Raw genomic sequence first — 24,806 nt, 5'->3', positions numbered from 1 at the left:
TCATGCATGCATTGATCGAAGAAAGATGGGAAGAGGTCAATGCGCGTTAGCCAGATGGAGGATGTGAATTGCCCCATATAGAGTCTACATCTGAGGACTCCATTCAACAATCATCACAGGTTGTATAGTGTAGCGGTTATCACTCCGGATTCTGAATTCCATCAGAACATTCCGGCAACCCCGGTTCGATTCCGGGTACGACCTTCACTTTTGTAATTTTTCTACTACTCTTTCACACCCAAGAGGTCTTCGCTTTTCATTTTGGCTTTCATCCTGTTTTTATAAAGGCTCTTTTTTGGTTTTGTCATCATTCTGCTCTTGATGTTGGGGCCAAGCGCTGCAATTATCTGCCCCGTATCTGCCTGCACAACCGGTCGCACTTGCTTAACTGTTCGATCCTGAAGGGAGGAAGTAGTTGAGCAACTGGCAGAAGGCACATCCCGGACCGTGGAAAGGAAGGAGCCCATCACATCTATTGCGGGCACAGAAGAAGCTGAGGGCTGTCAAGGAAGCACCGGAAGGTTGGCAAGACGAGCCAGTAGGTTGGTTGACAGTTGGGTAGATTCCGAGTAGTTTGTTTGCTCATCAAGAATCAAGTACATTACCATCTCTTTGGCTCCCTCATGTTATCCAACTTCTCAACCCCATCATGCAGGTGATTAGGTTTCCAGGCGAATGTGACATCCGTGTGCACTTTATACTCATCATTTTTGGCCCTCAGTTTCCTCTTTTATACATACCTCTTCTATTTAGATCAAGATTAACCTAGTACGAGCTCGACGGATTCTAGGGTCCCTGATTCTAGATAACTTACATGGCTGAACGCCTCTTCTCCCCTTCCTTTCCTCGGCAGAATACCTTCCGGCCCTGCAATATACGCCTTCGGCCACTTTTCGCAGGACCAAACCTGTGCCGTCCTCACGATCGACTTCCAAAAGAAACATCGTCTCATGGTGCCACTCTTCGTTCGACACAAATATGCTGGGCGCTTCCATTGTTACTACCCCTTCGATGGCATTACGCTCCTCCCAGCCCCACATCCCTTCATAAAACACGAGGTACCCGATAGAGCTAGAGCCCTCACGACCGATAATGGTCTCCTCAAGTATACCCCACAAGATCAGTTTGGTTTGGGAGACTCCGAGAACGGATATGTTCGTTTCTTTGACGTCTATGAAGTCAATAGCACCGGTGACAGAGGCCCAGGACCATGAAGGGGCTGCTCGCTCCGGCGACCTCGTCATGCTTTCAACGTCAACGGGATACCAGAAAAGGAGATGAGGAACATCCCCAAACCACAAGCCACCCGCGTATCTGTGCGTGGACAAGCCTTCCAGTCTTTGCGCAATCGCTGACAGGGCAGGCAACCTGTCCATTGGATCGCTCACAGCCCGGCGAGTGTAGTTCCTTATTAACCGTTTCCAGGTCTGTATGACACGTTCCTCCAACCGCCGATGTGTCTGCGTCGGAACCCTGGCACGGAACCTGTCGACTTCCTCTAGCTCGACTACCGGAGCCCAGTCGATGCTAACTGGACTTTGCTCGACCTTGTCGCGGGTCCAGCCGTCCACGAGATAATTGGGCTTCAAGGCGTGTGGTACGCCGTAACGGTGACAGTTGCAGTGCCACCGCGTTTGATGCGTGCCGAACTCGAGCATGCGAGAAGAAATGAGGGACTCTTGGAGAGTCCACCCTCGCCGGTCAATAGGCTCGTCCCATTGTTCGCTCCGGTCGTGCCAAAGCATGACTGTTCCCCTTTGACCATCTCGGCATCTGAACGGGATCACAAAGCTTCCCTCACCAGGCTCATTTCGTGGTTGGAGAAAGCCATCGTGGCAGGTAGATGCTCGGGAGGCTGATATCGTGACCTCGGCGTTCTCATAGATGCCCCCCATTTTCTGTATCTCTTCGTGTTTGTCACGGATATCGTTCTGGATGATGCATAAGGCATCTACCCATATGTAGTTGAAGGCCAACACTCGTGTGATGTAAATCGCATCCTTGATGGTCTGAGGAAGCTGGGCATGTGGGATGTCGGTGAGCCACTGAAACAAGTTTTCGTTCCGAAGGACCTTGGCCTGACTTTGTCCCCAGCAGTAGCTCAGCGCTACGTAATGAGGAATCGTACTTGCAGAGGGTAGGTCGGCTGAGACATCCACCAATTTCAAGCTTGGGGCGGATTCGTCGCCTGATATTTGAAGCAGTCTTTTCGGATGCGACTGGCGAGAGAATGAATGTCGCCCAAAGCCCTGTGAAGTAGGATATCGTGGGCATTCGTTAAACCATTTCCATATCAGTTCGAGCGAAGACTCCGAAGACGGATGCATATTCGGAGGTCTGGTGAAGACCTCTCGCGCCGCGGGATCACTGTGATATTTTCAGCTTGGTGCCTCCCTCCAACAAGGCAACTTGCGAATGATACTTACTCTTGACTTGCACAAAGTACTACCTTTATGAAGTCGGTTCCTCCAACCACATCGCTGGAGCTTTCTCCCACCTCGTCCTGGAGTTCATCATCAAAGTCGTCTACCGGCACATCTGCAAGAAGATAGTGGCCTTTTTCTTCAGGTTCTTCCCGCCAATCTTTCTCCAGAACCCCGGCGACTTCTAGTTCATCCTCTATCCGGATCGGATGAAACCTTGTCAGACCTGACGACTTCTGTCGCACATTGTCCGTTCCCTTTCTCCTAGTCGGCTTTTTATTGTCAGCCTCCACAGATGGTCGATAAAGCCCATCGACAGAACGAAAGGACCATAACCAAGGAGTGTATCGTCCATCAACCCATTGAAGGTAGAGATGCGTCGTAACCGAGCTATGCTTGCCAACCACAGCCTGCAGTTGTCCCTGGCCGGGAGCGTCCCAGACCGGAGGCAGGTTGACAGTCAACCATTTCATGAACGCACATCCCTCGCCCTCACCTGGCAACGAGTCCTCCGCAAGCTTAACAGCTTCGTCGTAAAGCAAGTCAAACATGTACACCTCAGTATCCATTCCCGTACGGCCATTGGTGCTCCCGCTAAAGAAAAAGACGAGCTTTGGCGAGGAGCATCTTGCGCAGCTATGGGGCTCAGGCGAGATAAGCGATAGCATCGCTTGTTGATGTTATGGATCCAGAATGATGCATTGACCGCGGCGTCGGGCTAGGTACGAGAAGATGGCATGAAGCTAGGAGAACTACAAGTCCGTGGTCTGAGGACTCATAAGCGGTAGCTGTCTCGTTGAGAGGCCGCCGGTCTCATGAGGAGCATGGGGAAGTCCAATTGGGCATGATGCCGCCCACCCATCTCAATCACACCGTGAGATGGAGATGAAGCAGCCTATCTGTTTCGATCCGGCATTGTACCAGGCGCGTCGTAGAGGGAAGGATACAGAGAGCAAAGGCAAATTTGACCGCGACAGGAAAGAGAATCTTCAGCAAGATGTCCAGAAGCGTATGTCAGTCAATAGTTCTAAGAAAGAAGTGTCACAAACTACGGGGTACCTCCACGAGCTCCACTAACCCCAAAAAAGGGGGTAGAAGCCCGGGCTCCATACTTGGTATGATGGGTAAGTTCAATTAGGTGGGGTAGGTATAAAATCATAGGTGTCCGTGCTGAAAGGTACCTGACAGGGGTGGTTTTTACTTTTGCACGGAACCACAGTAAACAGTTGGAGTCTTCCTTCCCCGCCAAGACCAAGTTTCCTGCCCTCTCGCCCTATACAAACCACCTTCTGCAATGTGTCTTTTATCAAATGGCCCGCTGGCCAAATGGTAAGGCGTCAGATTTCGGTTTTCTTTAAAAAAAAGACTAGAAATATCTCTGAAGATTGGGCGTTCGAGCCGCCCGTGGGTCGTTTATTCTTTTGTCTCTTTTTTGTTTTTGGATCGTTGGAGGTTGAGGAGATGGGGCTTGGAGTTGGGATTGTGTTTTAGGCGAGGGGTCTTGCGTTCATCGGCTGTTACCTCCGAGCTCTTACTACCTACGTCCATGCGTCCCGTCGCTTGCGTGAGACTCGGTTCACTTTCGCTTTTGGTTTATTTTCTTTCGGCAGCTTCCCGCTTATTGCATCTTTGGCCTTTGAGTTTACAGGAGAGTATCTGCACTGAACGCCGCTCTCCTCCTATTCCCCATGGGGTAGCTCTCTTTGCGTGAGTGTGGGTAAGGGGAAGATGTCTGGTTGCGAATGTGGCCCATGGGAGCGTTATGACTCTTATTTACTATCCCCGCCATTTTTTGAAAGACGACATGATTGATGAGATGTTGCAGAAGCGTCATTGTTCCCTGAGATATCCAAGGGCAAGATGACCATCACCAAGACTTTTGCATCACAATCCGTCACGCGGCAAGTCAAGTCCGAGAAACTGCCAAGCTCGGGAAAGGAGAATGATCAACTCCGTGTTGACGACATATTCAGTCTGAAGTCACATGGAAGGATCTCAGACACACAAGTCATAAGGCTCAAACCCAGGGATATCATGCCGTTGAAGAGGTTATCACCAAGTTGCCGACGGGAAGGTGGGTCATGGGAGATCGACGACGGTGAGCAAAAGAGGATAGAATAGGCACATCTTGGCATTGACTAACGTCTTGGAAAAAGACACTGTGTGTTGAAGCATTGGGACTGGTATCGTTACGAAACTCCGAAAGGATTGAGTTCCTGGTGTTTAAATGGTAGCCTAGGGAGTGGTGAGGCTGTGACGGCTTTGGCGGCTCGGCGACAAGCTAGACTTGAGGCTTTGAGGCTGAAGTGTCGATCACTTGTCATAGGAACCAAGTGGGACTACGGCTTGAATGACACCCTTGTGCAACTGTTTCACTTGGGGGCTTTCTTGTAGACGACAGGAACGACATACCAGACAGAAGCTGTGCTTTCAACCCTTCCGGAGGTGGTGAACGATCGGTGCTCCGTCATATTCGATGCGTACAGGTATGCCAGCAACAAGACTAGACGACTCGAAGAGAGCGGCTTCTAAGGTGAAACTCCTTTACCAGGTTGCGGACTTTGGCATCCAAACTCAGTGGCAGCAAAGAATAGAGTCTTCTATCTCAAGGGACAAAGGCGCCGCTAGTCGAGAAGCTTAGGCAGAAGGGAAAACCTCGCTCCAGATCTTCATGAACCAGGAGGTCGAAGGAATATGGATCCGCAACTGTTTCCGCCGATCGTCGTTCGACCACGAGAATAGACTCGAACTTCGACCCTACACTCAGCCCTTTCCATAAGGCAGTCGTGATAGTCACACATCGTTCCCCAAATGGTACAACTGTGAGGACCGAAGGAGCTTCTCGGCAGGCTAGAGCGGACGGGCTTACTGTCGATCTTTTCTTGACCTCCTTTTGGTTCTGAGTTTAGTGTTCCGAGCTCCTAGTAAGTGACGTGAGAAGATGGTGGGGTGCCGCAACATGAGGCTCGTCTTGACGATCATGTCGAACTGGAGAAAAAAGCCTTGGGTAGACTGGAAGTCTATATAACCCATGACGCCCTATGTTTGTTAACAGTTCATCCTTCATCATCATCAACAACATCAACAACAATCATTCAAATCACCATCAACACCTCCACTTCAAGCACAACTTCAAACCACATATCTCTCGGTTACAAGCAAACACCCCAGAAACAACAATGCAGTTCTCCATCGCCACTCTTCTCGCTCTCGCGGCTGCTGCCCCCTTCACCTCTGCCGCCGGTGTCCTCACCCGCCCCAAGGCCAACGAGTACAAGGATACCAACTGGTAAGATAACCCAACCCAACCAATTCTCCTGCCTGCAACCCCTAGAACAGCAAACCAGACAGGGACTAGAAGGCTAACATCGTCCGCTTTCCCAACCAAACAGCAAGGACTCGAGCTACGGCCACAACTCCTACTTCCTCTACGACGTCACCATGGATGACACCACCAACTCGGTATACCTAACCAACGGCTACTCGGTCGACGGCAAGCAGAAGGGCTGGTACGGATACTCGGAGAAGAGCAAGAACGGCGGTGTCTGCCAGGGCGTCAACCTCGGCCGTATGCCCGAGGGTTGCGTCAAGATCAACGAGGTGGCTAAGCTCGTGGGAAGGGTCAAGTGCGTTGAGTCGGTTTACCTCTAAATGAGGAAGGGATAATTTTGGTTATGAAGAGCTCATGAGTGGTACGTGAGGCATGGAGGTCATGAGGAGCATAGGTCGAAAGGGAAACGGCTGGGGACACCCTTGCTTCGATATCCATGGTCATAAGGATGTTTCGTTATTTAGCTTGAATTTTTGAATTACCGTACTCAACTCGCTCCTGTTTCTTTATCAGCCAAAGCTTTGCAATCACTAAATCGAACTGCTCGTTGCTTTCATTGACGAGGTGAACGGAGAAGCCAGACGAAGTTGCATCGCCATTGAGCAGTGTCGTTGTCGAGTACTAACCGAACCAGCGACAAGTACAGGCGAGCAATTGAAGAAGAAAGTCATTGTGGCACCGAAATAAATGTGAAGACCCGTGACAGGTCCTTGGTGAGTGTTGAATTGAAACCTCAAGATGATGGTGCCTGCCGGGAGCCCCAGCATTTTGTGGGGAAAGGCACCAAGCCCGATCAGGAATGCAGCCCCCTTTACCGAAAACACGAGCCACCTCAGCTCTCGACCAGCAGCAGCCGAACGCCAATGGATTGAGGCGATGTGGCATTTGGTGAGGCGACTGGAAGGTGACAGCTTCCCCGATTTCCCAATTTACGAACGCGACTTCTTTCGACATTCTCGACATTCACCACTTTTTAACCCACCACCGCTTCGATCTTCTTCCCGTCCACGACGCATTTCTCTTCTGACCACGCGATTCGACTTCTTTTCTTCCAATAACCAATACAATAATTCACAATGTCCGACCAAGTGCAAGAGATCCTCGACGTGCCCCGCGAGTTCCTCAAGGACGGCATCCAGTTCATCAACAAGTCCCAGAAGCGTATGCGATCCTCCACTCTGACCAGCCATTGCGCTACCCAACAACATCCATACTAACTGTGGTTCTCTCTACAGCTGATCGCCGTGAATTCATGAAGATCTCCCAGGCTGTTGGTGTTGGTTTCTTGAGTAAGTCCTCCCTGTTCCCCATTGCTGTCCCTGCTTTCGGACCACCAGCTAACATTGTCACAGTCATGGGTGCTGTCGGCTACCTCGTCAAGCTCAGTACGCTCCTCTCCTACTTTCCGAGCTCCCCAACCTAGCATAAGCTAACATCTTCAAAGTCCACATTCCCCTCAACCAGGTCCTCGTTGGCGGCGCGTAAAGCAATCCACGATTTTCGACGAAATAGAGCCGAAATGCGGACGAAATAGCTGCACCGAAAGAATTGAAGGGACAAGATACCCCATGAATGCCTTTTCACAACACATGGACGGACGACGGAGATCCAACCATCACAACTAGGGAGATCTCTCTTGAAGGGCTGGATCACAAAAAGGACAACGGCACCGGACCGGGCCGTCAAACGATGATAATCGGTGGTCTTGGAGACGGGAGAGACGAAGAAGGACGAAAAAGATATCCTATATGCAGGTGGTTTGTCACGGGGTCAACGGGACGTCTGCTTATAATTTTCACCACCACGCCTGGGACGGGACGTCGGGTACTCTTGAAGAGGCGATTGTATAACTCATTTGATGGCGAATTGGTGGGGGGTCATATGCGGAGACAAAGTTTTAATACTTATGGGAAATGAATGGCGCTTTGTTTGAAGAACAACTCAACTTGGAACAGAGGCGAATGCGTGACGAAGTATTGCTGTTTATCTTAACGGCAGGACCCTGCGGCGGTGAACAGGAGTGGTGATTGTCACAGACGATGTCATGGTCGTCACTTTGGATGGCTTGTCCAGCAGTCCAGTATCCAGGAGCTTTGCGAATAATTCAACGTTGAGCAGTCAGAGGGCGACACCAGCTTTTTGATCATACATTTTGGCTAACAAGCAGACAGCATTGGATTATGCAGTCCGTCCAGCAACCGCGCTTTTATAGAGTCCAAACAAAGCAAACCATGGCATACAAAGACCAGTGGTAGTTTTCATATGTCACTAACCCTACGGAGGCCGTTTTTGTAAGTCGATCTCCTGGCTTCCAACCCTTATGAGGTACCCATCTGGGAGCACTCTAGAAGTTCCACAAGCTCCCGATATACCTACTACCACCTTAGTAGGACCAAGGATATTTCCTTAGAAGTCCACCCTCTCCAACCACCTCAACGTCAGTCATGGACCTTCCACGGAACCAATACCCAGCTATCTACAACGCCTTGATTTTTTTTCCTATCTCTTTCCCGAAAACCGCCGACCTTGGATCCTCCAGCCATTGACAACTGGAACTGAGCCTCAAACAAGCTCGGGAATGTGATTTTTCAATCATCGATGACAATTACTTCCGAGCTCCAGGCTCCTCGACTGGACGGATGAGGGCACGTGGTATTCCAAGCCATGTCGTAAGCGTCCTCGGCGATGTTGTCCCAGACCACAGCCATTTTGCGTTTGGCCGCATTCCTAGCCAAAATCGAACAGTTGAGGACGAAGGCTTGGTGCTTAAACGGTGGCAATGCTGGTTTGTCTGCCAGAAAACCCTCTCCCACACATCGGCTAATTTCGCGGATATGCTTCTTGGTAAGCTGTCCCTTCTGAAGCTTCCATGTTGTCTGGGTGAACGGTATCATAATGTTAGCCATGTGTCTTGTTAAGGCAGAAAAGGACCCGGAAGTTGTAAGCTGCGGGAGCCATGGAAGGAGAAGAAAAAATGGATATCATGGTCAGGGCAGCAAGAACTTACCTGGCATGTTTCCGTGATCTCCTGGACTCCGTACTCGTCAATCCCGCCGCCATTTGGGCCAGACGGGTAGAGGAGGCGCCTCGTCAACTGGAAAACCCTCGCGTGCTCAGCGGGCTCGACGTGGGAACTAGTAGTCTGCCCACCAACTACCGCCGACGACGTCTCCGGCACTGAAACCTCCTCCTCAGCCCCTCGAACGGCGGCCGAAGTCTTGTCTCCTCCATCTTTCCCATTGCCAGTTGCCAGAAAAAGGGCACAAAAAGCAGCTATCCTCTGCTTCCACACTGCCCGCCTTCTCTTATGCTGGCTGTCTTGTAGCGCGTCCGGGTAGCCGGTGAACTCTGGGTAATAGGCCACCCAATCATTACCGCTTTGCGGAAGGCTTAGGAATGTCCATGACTTTCCTCCTCCCTCCTCGTCCGAGACCAAAGCAAACAGATTGCACCTCTCACTGCGGACTTTGGTGCAGATGAGGTGAGACGCCCACACGGTCGGACCCTCCTCCTTCTCGTCCTCTTCTTGTTGTTCATCATTGCTGCTGTCCAGGGTGCGTGGGTTCGACTTCGGAGCTCCGTTGCTGCTGTCCGGACAATAGAGCAGCTCACCTACGACAACGAAGAGATCGGCTTTGGGGACTTGGACGATGTCAAGTTGCTCGGCTGTCAGTGGGCTTGGGTGACGGTCCGCTGAATCTTTGGCTGACTGCCGTAATCTGGTCAAGTTCTCGGCGGCTCTTTTGGACGAGGTCTCAGGCTTCGCATATCGTGCGGCTTTGATTACTGCGCCTTGGGGGCGGTTGGGGGTTGAGACATGATGCTCGTAGAGATGGGAAGTGACGGCGATGTCCTTTTGCATGTTGAAGTCAGAGTTGTCTCAGATGGTCGTGATAGCCGGAGTGAAGATGAGGTTGTTGACGTGGGTTTGAGTGATCTGTTGGAGAAAAGGTTAGGTTGTTATAGGTTCGGAGAGAAGAAGCTGGCGAGAACTTCCTTATAGCGGAGTTTTGGGGAACTGGTCGCTTTATGGAGGGAGGGTATGTAGTTCTCGACGAAGACTTATGAGAGACTCCGAGGAGCCTGAGCAAGAATAGGACGAAAGAGACTTGGTGTTTGTTTCCAATGTTTGTGGACTTCCTACAAGTGTCCGAAGGTCGAGGAAACGGAAGGACATCAATCAGAATAGGATGAAAGAAATTTGTCGTTTGCTTTCGAGGTTTGTGGACTCTTGGACTCCCTACGAGCATCCGAAGGTTGAGAAAAACGCAAGACTTCAGTCAGAATGTTATGAGAGAGTCTTGGTGTTTGCTCCCAAGTCCTGAACACCACCCCGAGTGGATGATAGCTGAGGGACTCAGAGAAAATAAGAACCGAGTGAGGCGAGAGAAGCTTCTTTTGGCCAGGAGTGTAGTCCGCACAGGGAGATAGCACAGAGACCTGGCCATAGGTAATGAAGACTCTCAACAGTAGCTATTGGCTCGCCATGAATGGGCTTCATTGGAGGCTAGTAGATTCCTTCGTGCAAGATCTTTAGATGCTCAGTTACTCGGGAAATGGAGTTTGGAAAATACATCACTTGGAGTTCCATATCAATATGCCACTAACCTAAACTCCCTCTGCCACCTCAATTATGGGATCAAAGATTCTGGATTATACTCTCCAACTCGGAAAATAAACAGTCCGAGGTTTTGAGGATCGAAGCAGTCGAAGTAGGACGAGGGATCTTGTTCAAGAGTTCGGGAGGAGAGCAAGCATGCGGACATGAGTCTCGGGATAGCAAGTAGCTTCCTGTCGACAACGCGTTGCATATGTACTTGTTGCTGGATGTCGTGCAGGATTTGACAAAATAAGGACATCTCGATCAACATCCATGACTTCCAAGGTCCTCATATCCGAGTTTAGACGGGACTGAAATGATCGTTTCTCTTGAAGAATTCCCAGTGTCCATCGTGACTTGCCGTGCTTGGTCACTGACATTGACGGGAGGTATGCACCTCTCACTTCTGAATCATCGACGCATTCTAACCAACATACAAGGGCTGGACTACCGAGGGATGGCGAAAAAAATTGTGTTCATGAACGTAGTTGCTCACGATAATCAGGATATCGCCATAAAAAGGTAAAAAAGCAAAAGAATTGACTGGAGTGGGATTCGAACCCACGCATCTTTCGATACTAGAAAGCACCTCACCATATGATGAAGAAGAACTTGGTTCTTGAGTCTAGCGCCTTAGACCGCTCGGCCATCCAGCCATTGGAACATTGTTGATTCCTCGAGCTGACCAAGACATTATGTACGTAATGTAATGCCCCACCACCATGTACTTTCCTGTTTTTAGTTACCACTTTCTGTATTATTTTCATTTGGTATATCTGCTTGCACGCTCTACGTTCTATTGATTATTGTCTTTCAGGTAACGGAAATATCTCATGTTGTCCCTCATGCTTCGGACGTGAGCTCTTTCCTCTGTAGCAACAAGCGATTGCATCAGTAATTGCATGTGCAACCCCTCAGTTGTTAGCTTGCCGGATCACCAATGCGAAGGGCAATGCTCTTTCCCGATGTTTGGAAGGTGGTCAACGAGAATAAGATCATATTTTGGCTCACCCCACATCGTCTGATCCGATCTGGAAGGCACCGAGATCACTGCATGTGTGTGAAATCCAAAAGAGTTTCAGCGTCCGAGGCAATGACGAACTGCAGACTGGATTGAAACCAGGCACAACAGGCCCGAGTTCCCAATCCTTGGCTGGTAGCGTGGTGGCCGCATTGCGTCCCGCTTTCACCCCCTGCTCACTACTTCCCAGAATCCACCAGCTCCCGTATCTCAAACGACAAACAAAACAACAACAGCTGAACTTATCTCAGTCGAGACTTTTTTTTTTCCCCCCCGAACCTCTTTCTCACTCCTTCCTCCCTGTCATTTCTTTAATTCTTAATATTCAACTAATTCGTCACAATGGCCGCCGTCACAAACCAGACCACGCAAGCAGGACAGGATGAGGTTACGGAGCTTGCCAAACAATATGATACCCCAATGGGCCTTGCCCACTCAACGATGCAGGCTCTGAAAGACCGCATTAAGCTTCATTATGACCTGGCCAGCGACTATTACCTGAACCTATGGTGTGTTTTCAAGCTCTTCCTCGGCAAATTCCCGACGGGTGGCTTGGTTGTTCAATCTGAAACAGCCCTCACCAAACACCTCAAACAACATTCAAGACACAACAGCTACAGAGAGCTAACAACCTCACAGGGGAGAGCATATCCATCACGGCTACTGGGCCACAGATGAGGCCAAGGCCAAGGACACCAAGGAAGTTGCTCAGGTCAACCTGATCCGCCTTCTTCTCGAGATCTCCAAGGTCTCAGAGGGCGCTCGTGTTCTCGATACTGGCTGCGGCATTGGTGGCACCTCGCGCTTCCTCGCCTCTGAGTTGGGATGTACCGTAACGGGTATCACCATCTCTACCAAGCAAGTTGAGATGGCCACCAGGTTGACCAAGACTGAAGCCGCCAAGCAGATCCAGGGCGATGACAAGACCGTCACCCCTGATGCCGATGGCTTCATTGCGCTCGGAAAGGGCAAGGTTAGGTTCATTGAGCTTGACGCGGAGAAGATGGGCGATTATTTCGCTTCGGACGCCGGCACCTTTGATGCTGTATGGATCAGTGAAGCTTTGAGCCACTTTCCCAACAAGGCTCTTTTCTTTCAGAACGCCTTCAAGGTCCTCAAGCAGGGCGGAAAGCTGGTTCTTGCCGACTGGTTCAAGGGCGAAGGTCTTGACCAAACCCAGTTCGAAAACGATGTCAAGCCCATTGAAGGTCAGTAGCTACCCTGAGAAGGACATCGGTATCGAGACCAAGTCAGCTAACCTTAGTTTGAACAGACGGCATGCTGCTCCCGCCTCTGTGCACTCAGCCCGACTATGTCAAGTTCGCTACAGATGCTGGACTCAAGGTCTTCCACGAGCCTAAGGATATTAGCAAGGATGTCAGTAAGACATGGTCAGTCAAGCTCGAATCTGTTCCATGAACCTACTTGATGATTCTAACACCAATTACAGGGACATTTCTTGGTCGCTGGTCCAAAACCCTTCTTTATGGGCATTTGCCTTCAGCCAGGGCAGAGACGGCATCGCCTTCTTGCAAGCCTTCCGTGCGATGAGGAGAGGCTATTCCAACGGCAGCTTCCGATACGCCGTCATGTCATTCCAGAAGTAGGATCGAATGACAAAAGCGTAAGGGAGGCACTTCCAGTTGCTTGATTCCTCTCAGTGATGTGATCGCTCATGAATGCTGTCTCTGTTATTGATGTTGACTGGCGACCAGCACAACCTCATCCTCCGAGTACTCTGCCGGGAACCTGACTCTTCTGAGCTATGCTGCCATAGTAGGCCCGACTTTTCTGAGAGCCATAAGCAGCACTCGTTGCCTCATCTTGAAGACATTACCAGCTGGACTTTTCCAAATGATCGAGTCGCTGGTAGAATTGTAGATATAAGTGACGAATAACACCCCTGCCCCTGTTGTCGCTAGGGAGCAAAGCTACCCCACCCCCAATTGACATCTCCCCACCCCGCCCCCGCCTGTGCGAACCTCTTATTCTCCGTTCCGGTCCGGTCCGGTCCGACCCAAGAACAATCAATCACGGCAGCACGTCCGCAACCCCGGAATCATCGCCGCTCGGAGCTCGGCATCTTGGTTCCACATCGAATGGACGTTGGCGAGGTTCGAATTTCAAAGACCGGAAACAGGACCGACCAACAGATGGTTACCGAGTGCAGAGATACTTACCCGAAATCGGGGGCTGTCAAGTTTGATGCCTCGGTAGTTGGTGGTTGCGGATTGGTCAATGACTTGAAAGGCTCTGGCTCATGTTTTCGAACATCTTTCTGAGCTCGCCGAGGAAATGGCAGATCAAAAGTAGAATTCTCTTTGGTGATGGAAACCACCAAGTATGAGTCAAGCATCCGGAAATAAGAACACAGCACAGTCATGAATCTTGTACGTGCGCATTATCATACTCGAGTCGTGCCACCACACAGGAAGCAAACAAAACACCCCTCATCTTGTGTGTCATAACGCATTAAACGATGCTTCCCTGAGGAAGGAGGGGTCAAATCCGAGGCGAGCCTTCCTTTTTAGTAAAGGCCGTCCAATAGTATTGATTACCAATGGCAACGAGATCGCCATACCATGATTCCGTTTATCAGTATTCGTTCTGGTAGCACGTTTCCCAAGCAAGATCCGATGGAGCAATAAATGGAGTAACTCTTCCCACCACCTCCTCTTAGGTTCTTCTTCGTTTCCTTCCCCCATCTGTGCTCCTCACTCCACTGTGGCCCAACATAGTCCACGATGCCTCTTCCAACCTCCTCTGTCTACCCACCCCCGTCGGCCGAGTTCATGAAATGGCCGAGCCGAAGGAGTGTGGTTCACAACACCAAGGGCATCGTAGCTTGCACACAACCGCTTGCCGCCAAGTGCGGCATCGACATCCTCAATGCTGGAGGAAATGCTGCTGTGAGATTTATTGCCCCTTATCCTTTAGACCGATGATGAACAGCCTGCTAACCTATACACCAGGATGCCGCCGTGGCCGTTGGTACGCTTTAACCGTCTACAGCATGAACTCAAGATCAAGTGCTGCCTTACTAACTAACCATTTCTCAAATTTCCAGCCGCCGGCATGAACATGACAGAGCCTTGCTCGACCGGCATTGGTGGTGACATGTTCTGTCTCTACTACGATGCCTCGACTGGCAAGGTCTCGGCCCTGAACGGCTCCGGACGTGCTGGCGGCAAGTGTACGCTTGAGAACGTCCGGAAGAGCCTGGAGATTCCCGAGGGCACCGTGGGAAAGATCCCTATGAACAGCGTCCACGCCGTGACGGTGCCTGGTGCTGCCGCTGGCTGGGTCGATACCGTCGAGCGGTTCGGTAGTGGCAAGGTGACCATGGAGCAGGTTCTCGCACCGGCGATCGAGCTCGGTGAGAGGGGATTTCCTGTTTCGGAGATGACGGCTCACTTCGTAAGTTTCTTTAGGATTATCAAGTCCTACTTGATTACACTCGATCTGACAGGCTGTACAGTGGGGAAGGCAAGAAAAGGACATCCGCGATGCGTCTCCCAACTTCGCTGAGATGCTTAAGACCGATTCTTCTGCGCCCGACGGCGTCCGCGCCCCCAAGGCCGGCGAAATCATCAAGCTCCCCAACCTCGCCAAGACCTTCCGCACTCTGGCCACCGAAGGCAAGAAGGGCTTCTACAGCGGCCGTATTGCCGAGGAACTCGCAAAAGTCGTCAACGACCTCGGCGGCCATCTCGAGCTTGCCGACCTCCAACACCACCTCGAAACCGGTAGCGAGCCCGTCGAGCCCATCGCCCTCAAATTTCCCAACCCCCACGGCACCTCCGAAACCGACGGCGTCGAGCTCTGGGAACACCCTCCCAACGGCCAGGGTATCGTGGCCCTGATGGCCCTCGGCATCCTTAAGCACCTCATCAAGCAAGGCACGATCCCAGCCTTCGGCCCCTCTGACCACAACACCGCCCCCTACTTGCACGCCATCGTCGAAGCCCTCCGTATCTCCTTCGCCGACGCCTCCTGGTTCGTCACCGACCCCAACGTCGGCTCCGGGGTCCCGACCTCCGAGCTCATCTCAGCCCCCTACCTCGCCGAGCGCGCCAAACTCTTCTCCCCCTCCTCCGCCAACACCACCATTCTGCAACCGGGCGACCCGTACGCCTCTCCCGCGCTGACCTCCTCCGACACCGTCTACTTCGCCTGCTCCGACTCGCAGGGCAACGCCATTTCGTTTATTAACTCCAACTACGGCGGCTTCGGCACCTGCATCATTCCCGCGGGGTGCGGCTTCACGCTGCAGAACCGCGGCGCCAACTTTTCTCTGGACGCAAAGCACCCGAACGCTTTGGCGCCCAGGAAGAGGCCTTACCACACCATCATCCCGGGTCTGGTCACGAATTTGCAGGATAGCAGTTTGCACTCGGTCTTTGGCGTCATGGGCGGGTTCATGCAGCCGCAGGGACACGTGCAGACGCTGCTTGGGCAGGTGCTGTGCGGGTTGAATCCGCAGCAGGCGTTGGATGCGCCGAGAGTGTGTATTGGCGCGGGCATGCCGGATGAGGGCGACGTGTATGATGCGACGGTGTATGTGGAAGAGGGGATGCCCGAGGAGACGGCGGAGGGACTGAGGAAGCTGGGACATAAGGTGGAGGTGGTGAAGGGTATGGGACGGGCGTTGTTTGGAAGGGGACAGATTATTCGGTGGACGAAGGATGTCGATGGGACGGGGGTGTGGTCGGCGGGCAGTGATCCTAGGGGTGATGGTGCTGCCTACCCGGCGTAGGTTAGTGATTGTGATAACTCCGCTGAGGAGGAACGTGGTTATGACCGGCAAAGAGCAAGTTGTTAGAGCGAGACAAGAAACACGAACAGATTTGGATATCCCCAACACAAAATAAATGAATCCGACCACACTACAGTCTTCTTCCCTCCTGTTCCACCATCTCTCCTTGACATGTCCCAACATCAACAATCAACTCCCCTACTGCCTCCCCTTCATCAAGTTCTTCATCGTATTATACATCAACTCCGGCACCCCCTTGAACCCCCTCATCTCCAAATACCGCAACACTCCCGCCCTATACTCCTGCCAACTAATCTCCAACCCACCCTTCCCCGCCAGCGTCACCAGACTCTGCTGCGTAACCGGCCCTGCATGTCTCGCCCTCAATCCGCGATCACTGATATCCATCTCCCCCTCCAACTCCCGATCCTCCAACTCTCTCAAGAATGAAATACTCTGCAGACACAACACCGGGCTATGACTCAACCCAAACACCGAACCCAACACTAACTCTCCATCGGGCTCCACCTTCTTGAGATACCCCCTCAACGCTGCCTCCAGCGCCCGAGGGACGAGACATCCCTTGGCGTTGGCGTCGCTTACGGCGAACGCCCGGCCGCGCCAGAGGACGTTGCACAGATCCATCAGGAAGGCGTTGAAAGTGGTGATTTGCTGTCTCTCCTCCGCGAAAAGGGGCCGAGCGGACGGGGAGGTGGAAACCATGACGGATTCCCATGCGCGCTTGTAGGTGGCTAGGATGCCGCACAGGCGGGAGACGACTTCGAGCGAGTGCGAGAAGTGGAGGGTGTAGATGAGCAGGGAAGGGGGGATGGTGATGGGGATGTGTTTGAGCAAAGAGGGAGAGGAGAAGATGCGGGTGGAGACAAGGGTGTAGAAGTCCAGGATGAGAAGGTGGGTGGGAACCGTGGGCGAGGTTTGGGTGAGGGTTAGGGAGAGGGTGTTGACGTGGGCGATGAGAGTTGGGATAGATTGAGGGGCCGGAGAGGAGGAGAGGGTGGTTACGTCGGAGGAGAGCATGACGAGGGTCCACTGTCGGAGGAGGAAGGTGTAGAAGGTTAGGAGGGATAGTTGGGATTCGGGGGTGTTGTCGAGTAGAACGGATTCGAAGGGTTGGAGGAGGGTTTGGTAGAGGTCTGTGGTGCGTGGCGGGTTAGTTTGGTTGTCTAAGGCTGGAATGGATCGAAGAGCCAATATTCACCTTTGAAGTTCGTTAGTGGAAGGAAACTCAAAGTCTCTATGACTGTTTCCCTTTTGTCTTTGCCATTCCAGACTTGGAAAAACTCCCTGAAGAAGGTTTCGAGCAGAGGTGGTAGTGTCTGCTTTCGGTGTTAGTCAAAGCTAGTACTTGAACAATGCTCACTGATACGGACCTTTGTGCTGACAACGTAGTCGTGAACGATATCGACCATGTCAAGTAGCAGACTTGGATCGGCGTCCCCACCTCGAACATCGTCTAGACAGGCTGTTACCCAGCTGTTTACACGCGATAAACCTTCGGCATCTGGCCGTAGGAGCATGAGTTTCTGAAGAAGAGGGTCTGCCAAGACTGCCACCAGTTGTGTGGGAAGCTCAATCTTTTCCAGATTATCAGCCAGGGATTTCGGACTGTTGATCTCTTCTAGAGTAACAGAGTTCTGCAGGTTAATTAGTAATTTGGTTTACATGTAATAACGATAGTAAGGGGGAAGACGACACTCACTTCTTGAGCATGCAGGGTATGCACCACCGGAATAAATATGCCCTTTGCGCCCCTTTGTTGGCGCCCAAACGCAGACTTGACAGCAAAGCCATTCCTGACTGTGCTGTCTTGGATAGCTTCTGTTTGTTGCTGTTGGATCTCGTCTAACCTCGCTCGCCATTGCGGATCCGGGTGCTTGAAGGTAGCTGCGCGACCCTTGGCAGCATCGCCGACAATGATTTCCGGATAGTAGTTTTTGAACACCCGGAGAAGACCCGTCAAGTTCGGGTCGTTCCCCGTCTGCCTGGACAAGGCCAGAATGGTCTGTATCCTGAATGGCTTGACGTGTTTTCGTCGTGTGATCAGAGCCAATACATGGCATAACTGTGGCCTGATGGCGGCAGTGTCGAGGAGATTGAAGAGGACACCATAGGTCTGGGATAATATGCTGGTGTCTTGGAGCAAGTGATAGACCATGATCAGCCACCTGAGAAGGAGACTCTGAATCGGAAAAGAAGGCTTGAGCTGGCCATGGCCCAAAGCACCCACCACTTTCAGGGCGGAGTCGACGTTCAGCTTTCCCAGTGGATACAGGTTTTTGATGATGGCTCCCTTGGATGCCTGGTCGAGATGGTTGGTGAGAGTGACCAAGTCAACCAGACGGACGAGCTCATCGGGCAACGCACCCCTGTCGTAGAGCAGCGAGGTTAGGCTTTCGATAGTGGGTTTGATGCTGGTTTGCCGGCGTTTGGACGGCACTCTGGAGGCTGGAGGAGAATTAGTAAACCTGATGCTCAAATATAAAAAGTGAAGTGCGTACCTGCCTCGATGTCATCCAGAAGAGCGCCGAGATTGTCTTTGTCGCGGACATGATCATGATCACCGAGATTCGCACTGGTGTCGTTTGAGTTGTGGTTTTCTTCGACGGAAGACATTTTTGGACAAATCGGGTTGACGGATTGATGCAAAGAAGAAAAAATACTTCAATTCCCTTATCACAAAAGCACCATCCTCATGCCGTTGATTATTACGGTTTGTTGCGACATGTCTTTCGAGGCAGGTGCTACTACTACTGTACAATTAATTGGGAGACGCGTCGCGGCGCGCCCCACCACAAGGTACAATCGTCACCCAACCGACCTGGTGGTTGGATGTGGCTCGTGCGCTCGTCTCATATAACTCTTTTGCTGACATAATATTTATGCCACCTAGCTTTGCTTATGCACAGAGTTATGCGTCCTTTCGAGCAGGTGGTGTTTTCCCCAATTCGCTTTCAACAAAAGTCCAGCCAAATCGGGACCAAGTGATGTGATCAACACTACAATTGGGTTTTCTTCCTTAACTTTAAAGTGCCAGAAACAACATTGCTAACGACCAACGCACTGGATTGTCAGCAGTTTTTATCTCCACCATTTTTGCGGACTATTGGAGCCACCCGGACTGATCTGACAAGTCACGACGTTCACGCCTTCCTCAAATGTACCCGCCCAAGAGAACCATGTGGGACTCTTTCGCTTTTCGTGTTACACAAGGCATCCTTCGACCAGGGAAAGAGCGATTTTGCACACAAATCTCCTACAGCCCGTGGGGCACTTGCACATGACATGGGCAGAGGTTGAGCTCGGTTGCGGCGTTTGTTGATGTGGAAGGTGCCTTTTCCTCCACTCACCGGAAGGAGGTTTCTCTTGGGTAACTTTCTTCGTCATTACTCATCGTCTGTTGTCGGCACGTTGGCCTCATTCCATCACCAATCCCACCATGGACGGGAACGGGAAGCGAGGTCAACTCGGACCAAGAGAGCCCTACCTCTTCACAACCATGAGTTCCGACCTCCTGGCTGACTGTTCCTCCCGCCGGAAAAAGACGCCTCAGGGCCACCGATGATACGACACTACATGTGTTTCGAGACCGGCAGCATCATGTCTGTCTATCGATTTCATCAAACAGACCGTGGCTACTGTCACGATGCAGTAACGCCTTACACAGTGGGAGACAGCAACCCAATTCATATCACGAGCTCAACCATCAGTCAGCTTGCAGCAAGCATGCCAGGTTATCTATCTCCTAGGTTCCAGCAATGGGACTTTCAGCTGTAAGATCGTCATGCGGATCAAGCAACAAGTCGAAACACCAACGGGGATGAGCCGCTTACCGGGGCTTCCACCCCCGTTGTCCGGCCCCGGCTTGCCTAGTCTTGGAGCATGGACCTATGCTAGGGTACCTCTTCTGAAGCTATTGCTATTCCTTCAAGCCATGGGGGTCTAAAAAGGCGCTGCTTGCTATTCGTCTGTCTCCCCGACCTCATCAAATTTCGTCAACTACCTACCACCACACTAGCGTTTTGCCGTCACTTTGACCTATCGCCCTTGCGAATATTTCTAGATGCCTCACTGCAGCTTACCTACCTCTATTGTACGCAGTATACTGCAGAGCTACTCTTCAATTTGGCCCCCACTGTCACCCTTCCTTGTGTCTGGCCACTACCTCGCTTCCTGTGCAGGGAGGATCACTGGACATCACTCCTTGTCCTGGCGAAGCCGGATTTGACCTTCATGTACTCCGAACCTGTCTGAAGCTCAAAGTTCCTGTTAAGATTACCGTGAGAACGACAACCAGTTAGCTGGTTTTGCCGTCTTTGTACTATTGTCACGGAAGCGCCCGTTCCAACATGTCAGAGGCAGAAGAGGCAGCCTCTCAGCAGCATAAGAGCAAGCCGATGGGGCGATATCTTGCACTCAGAAACCAATCGAGCCCGGCCTCTTGCGCCCGCTGTCATCATCCAGCTCTTCTGGTGCGACTGAACGACAAGACGGATATGCTCTGTGCATACTGCATCAAGCGGTAGCCATTTGCCGCTGTCCTCGTGTCAGCATTCACCGGCTCAAGACCGCGCCCGTCAGACCTGACGAGGCATTCCGACTTCAGATAGACAGCCTTGCACGCAAATCATGAGAGCTACCATAGCAGCACAGCATCATCTCAACTTTGCCTCTTGACCGGTGCCGTTGTAGTCAGATATGGGTACGTACTATGCCCTCTGCCGTGTCACCGTTCCATTCAGCCAGGTTGCTATGGACTCGAAAAAGTTTGTCCCTCCTCCTTCAGTGTGGGTGGTCAGCGTTGGCGCCGGCTGCGCTTCAAGCCACCCCTTGTCGATGCTGTTGACTAGATTACGTAGTGTTCTTTACCCTTGAAGCCACCCCAGCACCGAGTTACAAACACCAAGAAGCTCGGTACCACAGCGCCCGTGCGAGCCCATCGTCAGGGGCTCAGGTTTTCAAACCGTTCTGAAATCCTACCAAATATTCTTCTCCCTTGCCCAGGCTTCTCGGTCTGTCTCAAGCTACGGAGCAATGAGCGAGATCTTAGAGCTGGTGAGAGCATCGAAGAACACTGGACCGGGTCTTTCTGTTGCCCCTGCAAGGCCTCGTGTGTCTCCTTCTAAACCATTCTTCCCACAATCTTGATGTGTCAAGTACTGTGGCATCACACGCCCTGATACAATATCAGCGCATTATTCTTTGTGTCACCCCAGTTGCTGCTCAGCGCACACCAGAGCTATATAGCCTGCTCGTCATCATCCAATGGGCTGTTGCCCTGCAAAAAGATGCCCCTGCAATTTTCTCGAGGTTCCTACAACTTGCCTCATCTTTTTTTTTCTCCCTCGTGTCTTTTTAGACGCGCGAATATCCGCAACGGCTTGGTCCATTCGCCCACTCGTGTGGAAGGTGGTAGCATGGTGTTACCATTACACATGCACCACCCGAGACATCCAAGCCAAGCAGCTCCCATATACACCTTTGCAATGGTAACAACTACTTCCCCCTATCTTGATAACCTACTGGAAGGCTTGGATGGTTGGACTGCTGACGTTGGTGGGATTATCTACCCAGTCAACCAAATCTTCTACAAAGAGGCGCTAGTGTTCCCTTAAAGTCCCATCATTCCCAATCCTGTTCGGTTTCTTTACTGGGTATCGCGCTTAAGCCTAGTCTCTTTCCATTTCCGGTATGAAATTCCAGCCCAACCGCGGTGTCAAACCAGGAAACACAAGGTGAAGCCTGTCCGTTCGCATTTGCCATTGCCGAATCTGCTTCCCGGTTCAAACCTAATCTATCGCCCCTATTCGTCCTTACGAGCTACTGATCCGACTCGAGTTTGAATCCGAGCGCTGCTAGACGCGAACCTTCTTATACATGCGTGTTACGAACCCATTGTAACTTTCACAAGGCTGTTTTCTACCTCTACCGAACGTTGTAGCTTGAATTGACCATGTGGTAAACCCCAACCGCTTAAGATTCTTCAAATTGCCTATACACATCCAAACCACCCGAATCAGTGTATAAAAACCAAAGAACGGTGAAGTGGCGTTGGTTTTATCGGAACATAGTCCTCAACGAGGTAAGTGTGTCAGTCATCAATGCCCTCAAATTAGTTCGTGACCGCGGTCAGTCCAACCGATCTTTTTCGCTAAGCATGTTGATACTACAGGCTCAAAATCATGAACCCGCAAAGGTTTTCGGACCAGGGACTCGCGAGCCATAACCATCTTGCACCCCCTGAGCTGTCTTCTGCGATTGAGGTCAGCAGTCAAACAGCAACTGTTATTCAAGACACGGCAGAATATTTCCCCCTTTCAAGGCTCCTCGATGACGGCGATATTCTATTGCTCCTAACCCCGGCAGTCGCTCCTGCTCATGCCCCATCCAACGCCAAAACCGACCATCTGACCAGTGACCCCTTTGAACCGCTCGGAAAGGCCTTAGCGAAAATACACCCGTGGGTTCGGCAGGTTCCTTACACGCCCAAAAACGGGATAACTGGGACTCACGCCGTGCACATTAAGCTAGCGAAATCCGTTGTCTTTGTTATCTCAGGTCCTCCCTGCTTTGGTCAAACTCCACAGGTCTCACTGGCTGAGACGGTACGATCGCTGTGTGAAAGTCGATCGCTAATATTGTTGGCATGCTGCAACGTTAGGTGGCTAGGCCCTCTAGAATGCTCATTTCCAACAGTCGTTCAGACTTCTGGCTTCAGTCCCTCAGAGCTCAAAGCCGCGGCCGATACCATGCTTGGGAGCGTCAAGCAGCCACATACAGCAGGAGGGCCAAACGTCCAGAATCTCATCTTAGCGCCAAAATCATGGCAAGTTGAGGCATGGAACGAGCATCGTGATGTCCCCCCTGCTTATGAGCTGTGGTGCCAGTGCTTTCCCGACAACTTTCGGCTTACTCGGTTTTTATTCCAATCCCTTCTCTGCCGCGATGGCTACGCGATGCACTACGTGGTTCGCGAGCCAGGGACCACCCAGCTACTGGGATTCTGTGCTACTTATACCACATACATTGGCAGCGACTCGGAAAGATTGGTTGGCTCTCTAGCCGCTCTGTTTGTTCGACCGTCCTATCGACAAAGGGGCATTGGGCTGAGTTTGCACGACCACGCTTTGCGCCAACTAAGAAAGACCCGCGGGGTCAGCCGTCTACAGCTCGGAAGCACATTTCCACGTTTGTTCTACGGAGTTCCAATGGACAACCCCTCGGAGGACTGGTTCTCTCGCCGCAACTGGCCCGTCAGGCCTCAGTCCAAGTCCATGCTACCGGGCGCTGGGCAGGAAACGTGCGACTGGTTGCTTGTGTTTGACGACTGGCCCACGACGGCAACGATGCATTCGGGACTAAAGTTTCGGCCATGTGAGTTTAGCGAGTACCACATGGTAATGGAAATAGTGGAGGGGGAGTCGAGGGAGAAGGACAACATGGGGTGGTACGACCAATACGCAAAACTGGAGGGCACCGTAAATATCGAGGATATCGTGCTGGGGCTTGAGGGACAAACTATTGTGGCGGTGGCCTTGACGTACGTCAAGAACACTGGAAGTCCAGTTTTTGAGGATCTACCGTGGGCCGGAATGATTTCAGACGATGTTGGCGGAGTCACATGTATCTGCATATCAGGTAAGTTCCGTTGTCAGTTGAAAGGCGAATTGTCCGATCTGTATGTATGGATGCTAACGATGGACATGATATTCCCAGATCAAAATCGTAGTGTGGCAAAAGGGAGAGATGCAATCATGCTGAGGCTTCTCGACAGTTGCGTCCACAGATTTGCCCAGCAAGGATTGAAAAAGATGTTCATTGACGCCATGAAAGGAGGTGATGAAGGTTTTCAATCCATGGGTCAGTAAAAAAAGACTCTATTCTTTTGAGACGATGATTTGCTAACGTCCTCTTTCTTAGGTTTCCAAAAGTGGGCGAGATACAGAGAAGTCTGGCGTGATGTTTAATCGACATCAGCTTGTGGCATAGGATACAGTCTTACGTCCATTCAACATGAGAAATCTAATATTTTCATGGATAATGGAAGTACCGAAATTTAACTAATGCCCAAGTCAAATGCAAACAACTGTCATCAAGGTCTTTGGAATATTATGTCCACGTTTCAGTAGAGGATGGGAAAACATGACAGTGAACTCTCCGAGCGCTATCCCGTATCACCTTTTTATACTCGACCGAGAGTCAGCTTTTCACCTTCCGGGTCTCGAAACAAATGATTCATTTGGGCCCAAGCGATCTTTCAGTCGAGCTCAACTCTAAATCCCCAGGAAAGAACAAACGGGAAGGATACTCGATATTGACACTGCTATGTATCAGGCTCGGAAGCAAATCCAAATCTTGATAGCAAAACTTTACGTGTATGAAGAGGGATTCAAGAAGTTTATGATCAATATATATGGAAAGAATGTGTCTAGACCGTGTCTTGATTTGTTCTGATGCTTCATTCCTATTTCTCCCCCAAGAGCTTCGAGGTCGTTTCCTATTATCATTACCGTTACGAACATGACACCCGTTTATCCACCCGCATTGTTACCAAAACAGAAATATTACATGCCAAGGCTTACACATGCAGTTCGTCATGGTGGTTTCCGTTTTGGGTTGTTATGCAGTGCTTCATTCGATCACGTTACTGCACGGAA

General features: G+C 51.3%; 8 protein-coding genes and 3 non-coding genes across 11 annotated transcripts; 7 read left to right on the top strand and 4 right to left on the bottom strand.

Moving 5' to 3' along the window:
* Positions 1-118: 118 nt before the first annotated feature.
* On the top strand, positions 119-204 carry SMAC4_13216. Its single transcript is given in 2 exon segments — positions 119-155; positions 170-204. It is a non-coding gene; the product is annotated as a tRNA-Gln (tRNA).
* Positions 205-259: 55 nt separating this feature from the next.
* On the bottom strand, positions 260-3,535 carry SMAC4_04461 (uncharacterized protein). Its single transcript, XM_066090115.1, has 2 exons — positions 2,427-3,535; positions 260-2,367 (listed from the first exon to the last, which is right to left on the bottom strand). The coding sequence occupies exons 1-2, from the start codon at positions 3,089-3,091 to the stop codon at positions 750-752; spliced, it is 2,283 nt and encodes a 760-aa protein (XP_065946037.1). The 5' UTR covers positions 3,092-3,535; the 3' UTR covers positions 260-749.
* A 200-nt stretch (positions 3,536-3,735) lies between these two features.
* Positions 3,736-3,835, top strand: SMAC4_13215. The gene is made up of 2 exons: positions 3,736-3,771; positions 3,800-3,835. It is a non-coding gene; the product is annotated as a tRNA-Arg (tRNA).
* Positions 3,836-5,602: 1,767 nt separating this feature from the next.
* SMAC4_04460 (uncharacterized protein) lies at positions 5,603-6,074 on the top strand (the record flags this gene model as incomplete). Its single annotated transcript, XM_003343753.1, has 2 exons — positions 5,603-5,712; positions 5,816-6,074. 2 exons carry the CDS (start codon positions 5,603-5,605, stop codon positions 6,072-6,074), a joined length of 369 nt encoding a protein of 122 aa, XP_003343801.1.
* Positions 6,075-6,684: 610 nt separating this feature from the next.
* On the top strand, positions 6,685-7,843 carry SMAC4_12704 (uncharacterized protein). Its single transcript, XM_024655547.2, has 4 exons — positions 6,685-6,915; positions 6,990-7,043; positions 7,107-7,139; positions 7,199-7,843. Exons 1-4 carry the CDS (start codon positions 6,831-6,833, stop codon positions 7,237-7,239), a joined length of 213 nt encoding a protein of 70 aa, XP_024511423.2. The 5' UTR covers positions 6,685-6,830; the 3' UTR covers positions 7,240-7,843.
* A 499-nt stretch (positions 7,844-8,342) lies between these two features.
* On the bottom strand, positions 8,343-9,616 carry SMAC4_04458 (uncharacterized protein; the record flags this gene model as incomplete). The annotated part of the gene is made up of 2 exons (XM_003343752.1): positions 8,343-8,630; positions 8,762-9,616. 2 exons carry the CDS (start codon positions 9,614-9,616, stop codon positions 8,343-8,345), a joined length of 1,143 nt encoding a protein of 380 aa, XP_003343800.1.
* Positions 9,617-10,894: 1,278 nt separating this feature from the next.
* SMAC4_13214 lies at positions 10,895-11,010 on the bottom strand. The gene is made up of 2 exons: positions 10,973-11,010; positions 10,895-10,938 (listed from the first exon to the last, which is right to left on the bottom strand). It is a non-coding gene; the product is annotated as a tRNA-Leu (tRNA).
* A 641-nt stretch (positions 11,011-11,651) lies between these two features.
* SMAC4_04457 (uncharacterized protein) lies at positions 11,652-13,243 on the top strand. Its single transcript, XM_003343751.2, has 4 exons — positions 11,652-11,884; positions 12,015-12,583; positions 12,649-12,766; positions 12,826-13,243. Exons 1-4 carry the CDS (start codon positions 11,718-11,720, stop codon positions 12,980-12,982), a joined length of 1,011 nt encoding a protein of 336 aa, XP_003343799.1. The 5' UTR covers positions 11,652-11,717; the 3' UTR covers positions 12,983-13,243.
* Positions 13,244-14,084: 841 nt separating this feature from the next.
* On the top strand, positions 14,085-16,233 carry SMAC4_04456 (uncharacterized protein). Its single transcript, XM_003343750.2, has 4 exons — positions 14,085-14,284; positions 14,348-14,366; positions 14,443-14,792; positions 14,854-16,233. The coding sequence occupies exons 1-4, from the start codon at positions 14,120-14,122 to the stop codon at positions 16,129-16,131; spliced, it is 1,812 nt and encodes a 603-aa protein (XP_003343798.1). The 5' UTR covers positions 14,085-14,119; the 3' UTR covers positions 16,132-16,233.
* Positions 16,234-16,329: 96 nt separating this feature from the next.
* Positions 16,330-19,020, bottom strand: SMAC4_04455 (uncharacterized protein; the record flags this gene model as incomplete). The annotated part of the gene is made up of 5 exons (XM_003343749.2): positions 18,651-19,020; positions 17,852-18,597; positions 17,523-17,786; positions 17,351-17,468; positions 16,330-17,285 (listed from the first exon to the last, which is right to left on the bottom strand). The coding sequence occupies exons 1-5, from the start codon at positions 18,763-18,765 to the stop codon at positions 16,330-16,332; spliced, it is 2,199 nt and encodes a 732-aa protein (XP_003343797.1). The 5' UTR covers positions 18,766-19,020.
* Positions 19,021-21,440: 2,420 nt separating this feature from the next.
* SMAC4_04454 (uncharacterized protein) lies at positions 21,441-24,634 on the top strand. Its single transcript, XM_024655548.2, has 4 exons — positions 21,441-22,231; positions 22,322-23,787; positions 23,866-24,009; positions 24,070-24,634. Exons 2-4 carry the CDS (start codon positions 22,332-22,334, stop codon positions 24,114-24,116), a joined length of 1,647 nt encoding a protein of 548 aa, XP_024511424.1. The 5' UTR covers positions 21,441-22,231; positions 22,322-22,331; the 3' UTR covers positions 24,117-24,634.
* Positions 24,635-24,806: the final 172 nt, after the last annotated feature.

The sequence above is a fragment of the Sordaria macrospora genome, chromosome 2, assembly GCF_033870435.1.
Source record: "Sordaria macrospora chromosome 2, complete sequence".
In the NCBI taxonomy this organism is placed as follows: Eukaryota; Fungi; Ascomycota; class Sordariomycetes; order Sordariales; family Sordariaceae; genus Sordaria; species Sordaria macrospora.
The sequence above is the reverse complement of the archived record's forward strand: the minus strand, read 5'-3'. Positions and strand labels throughout refer to the sequence as shown.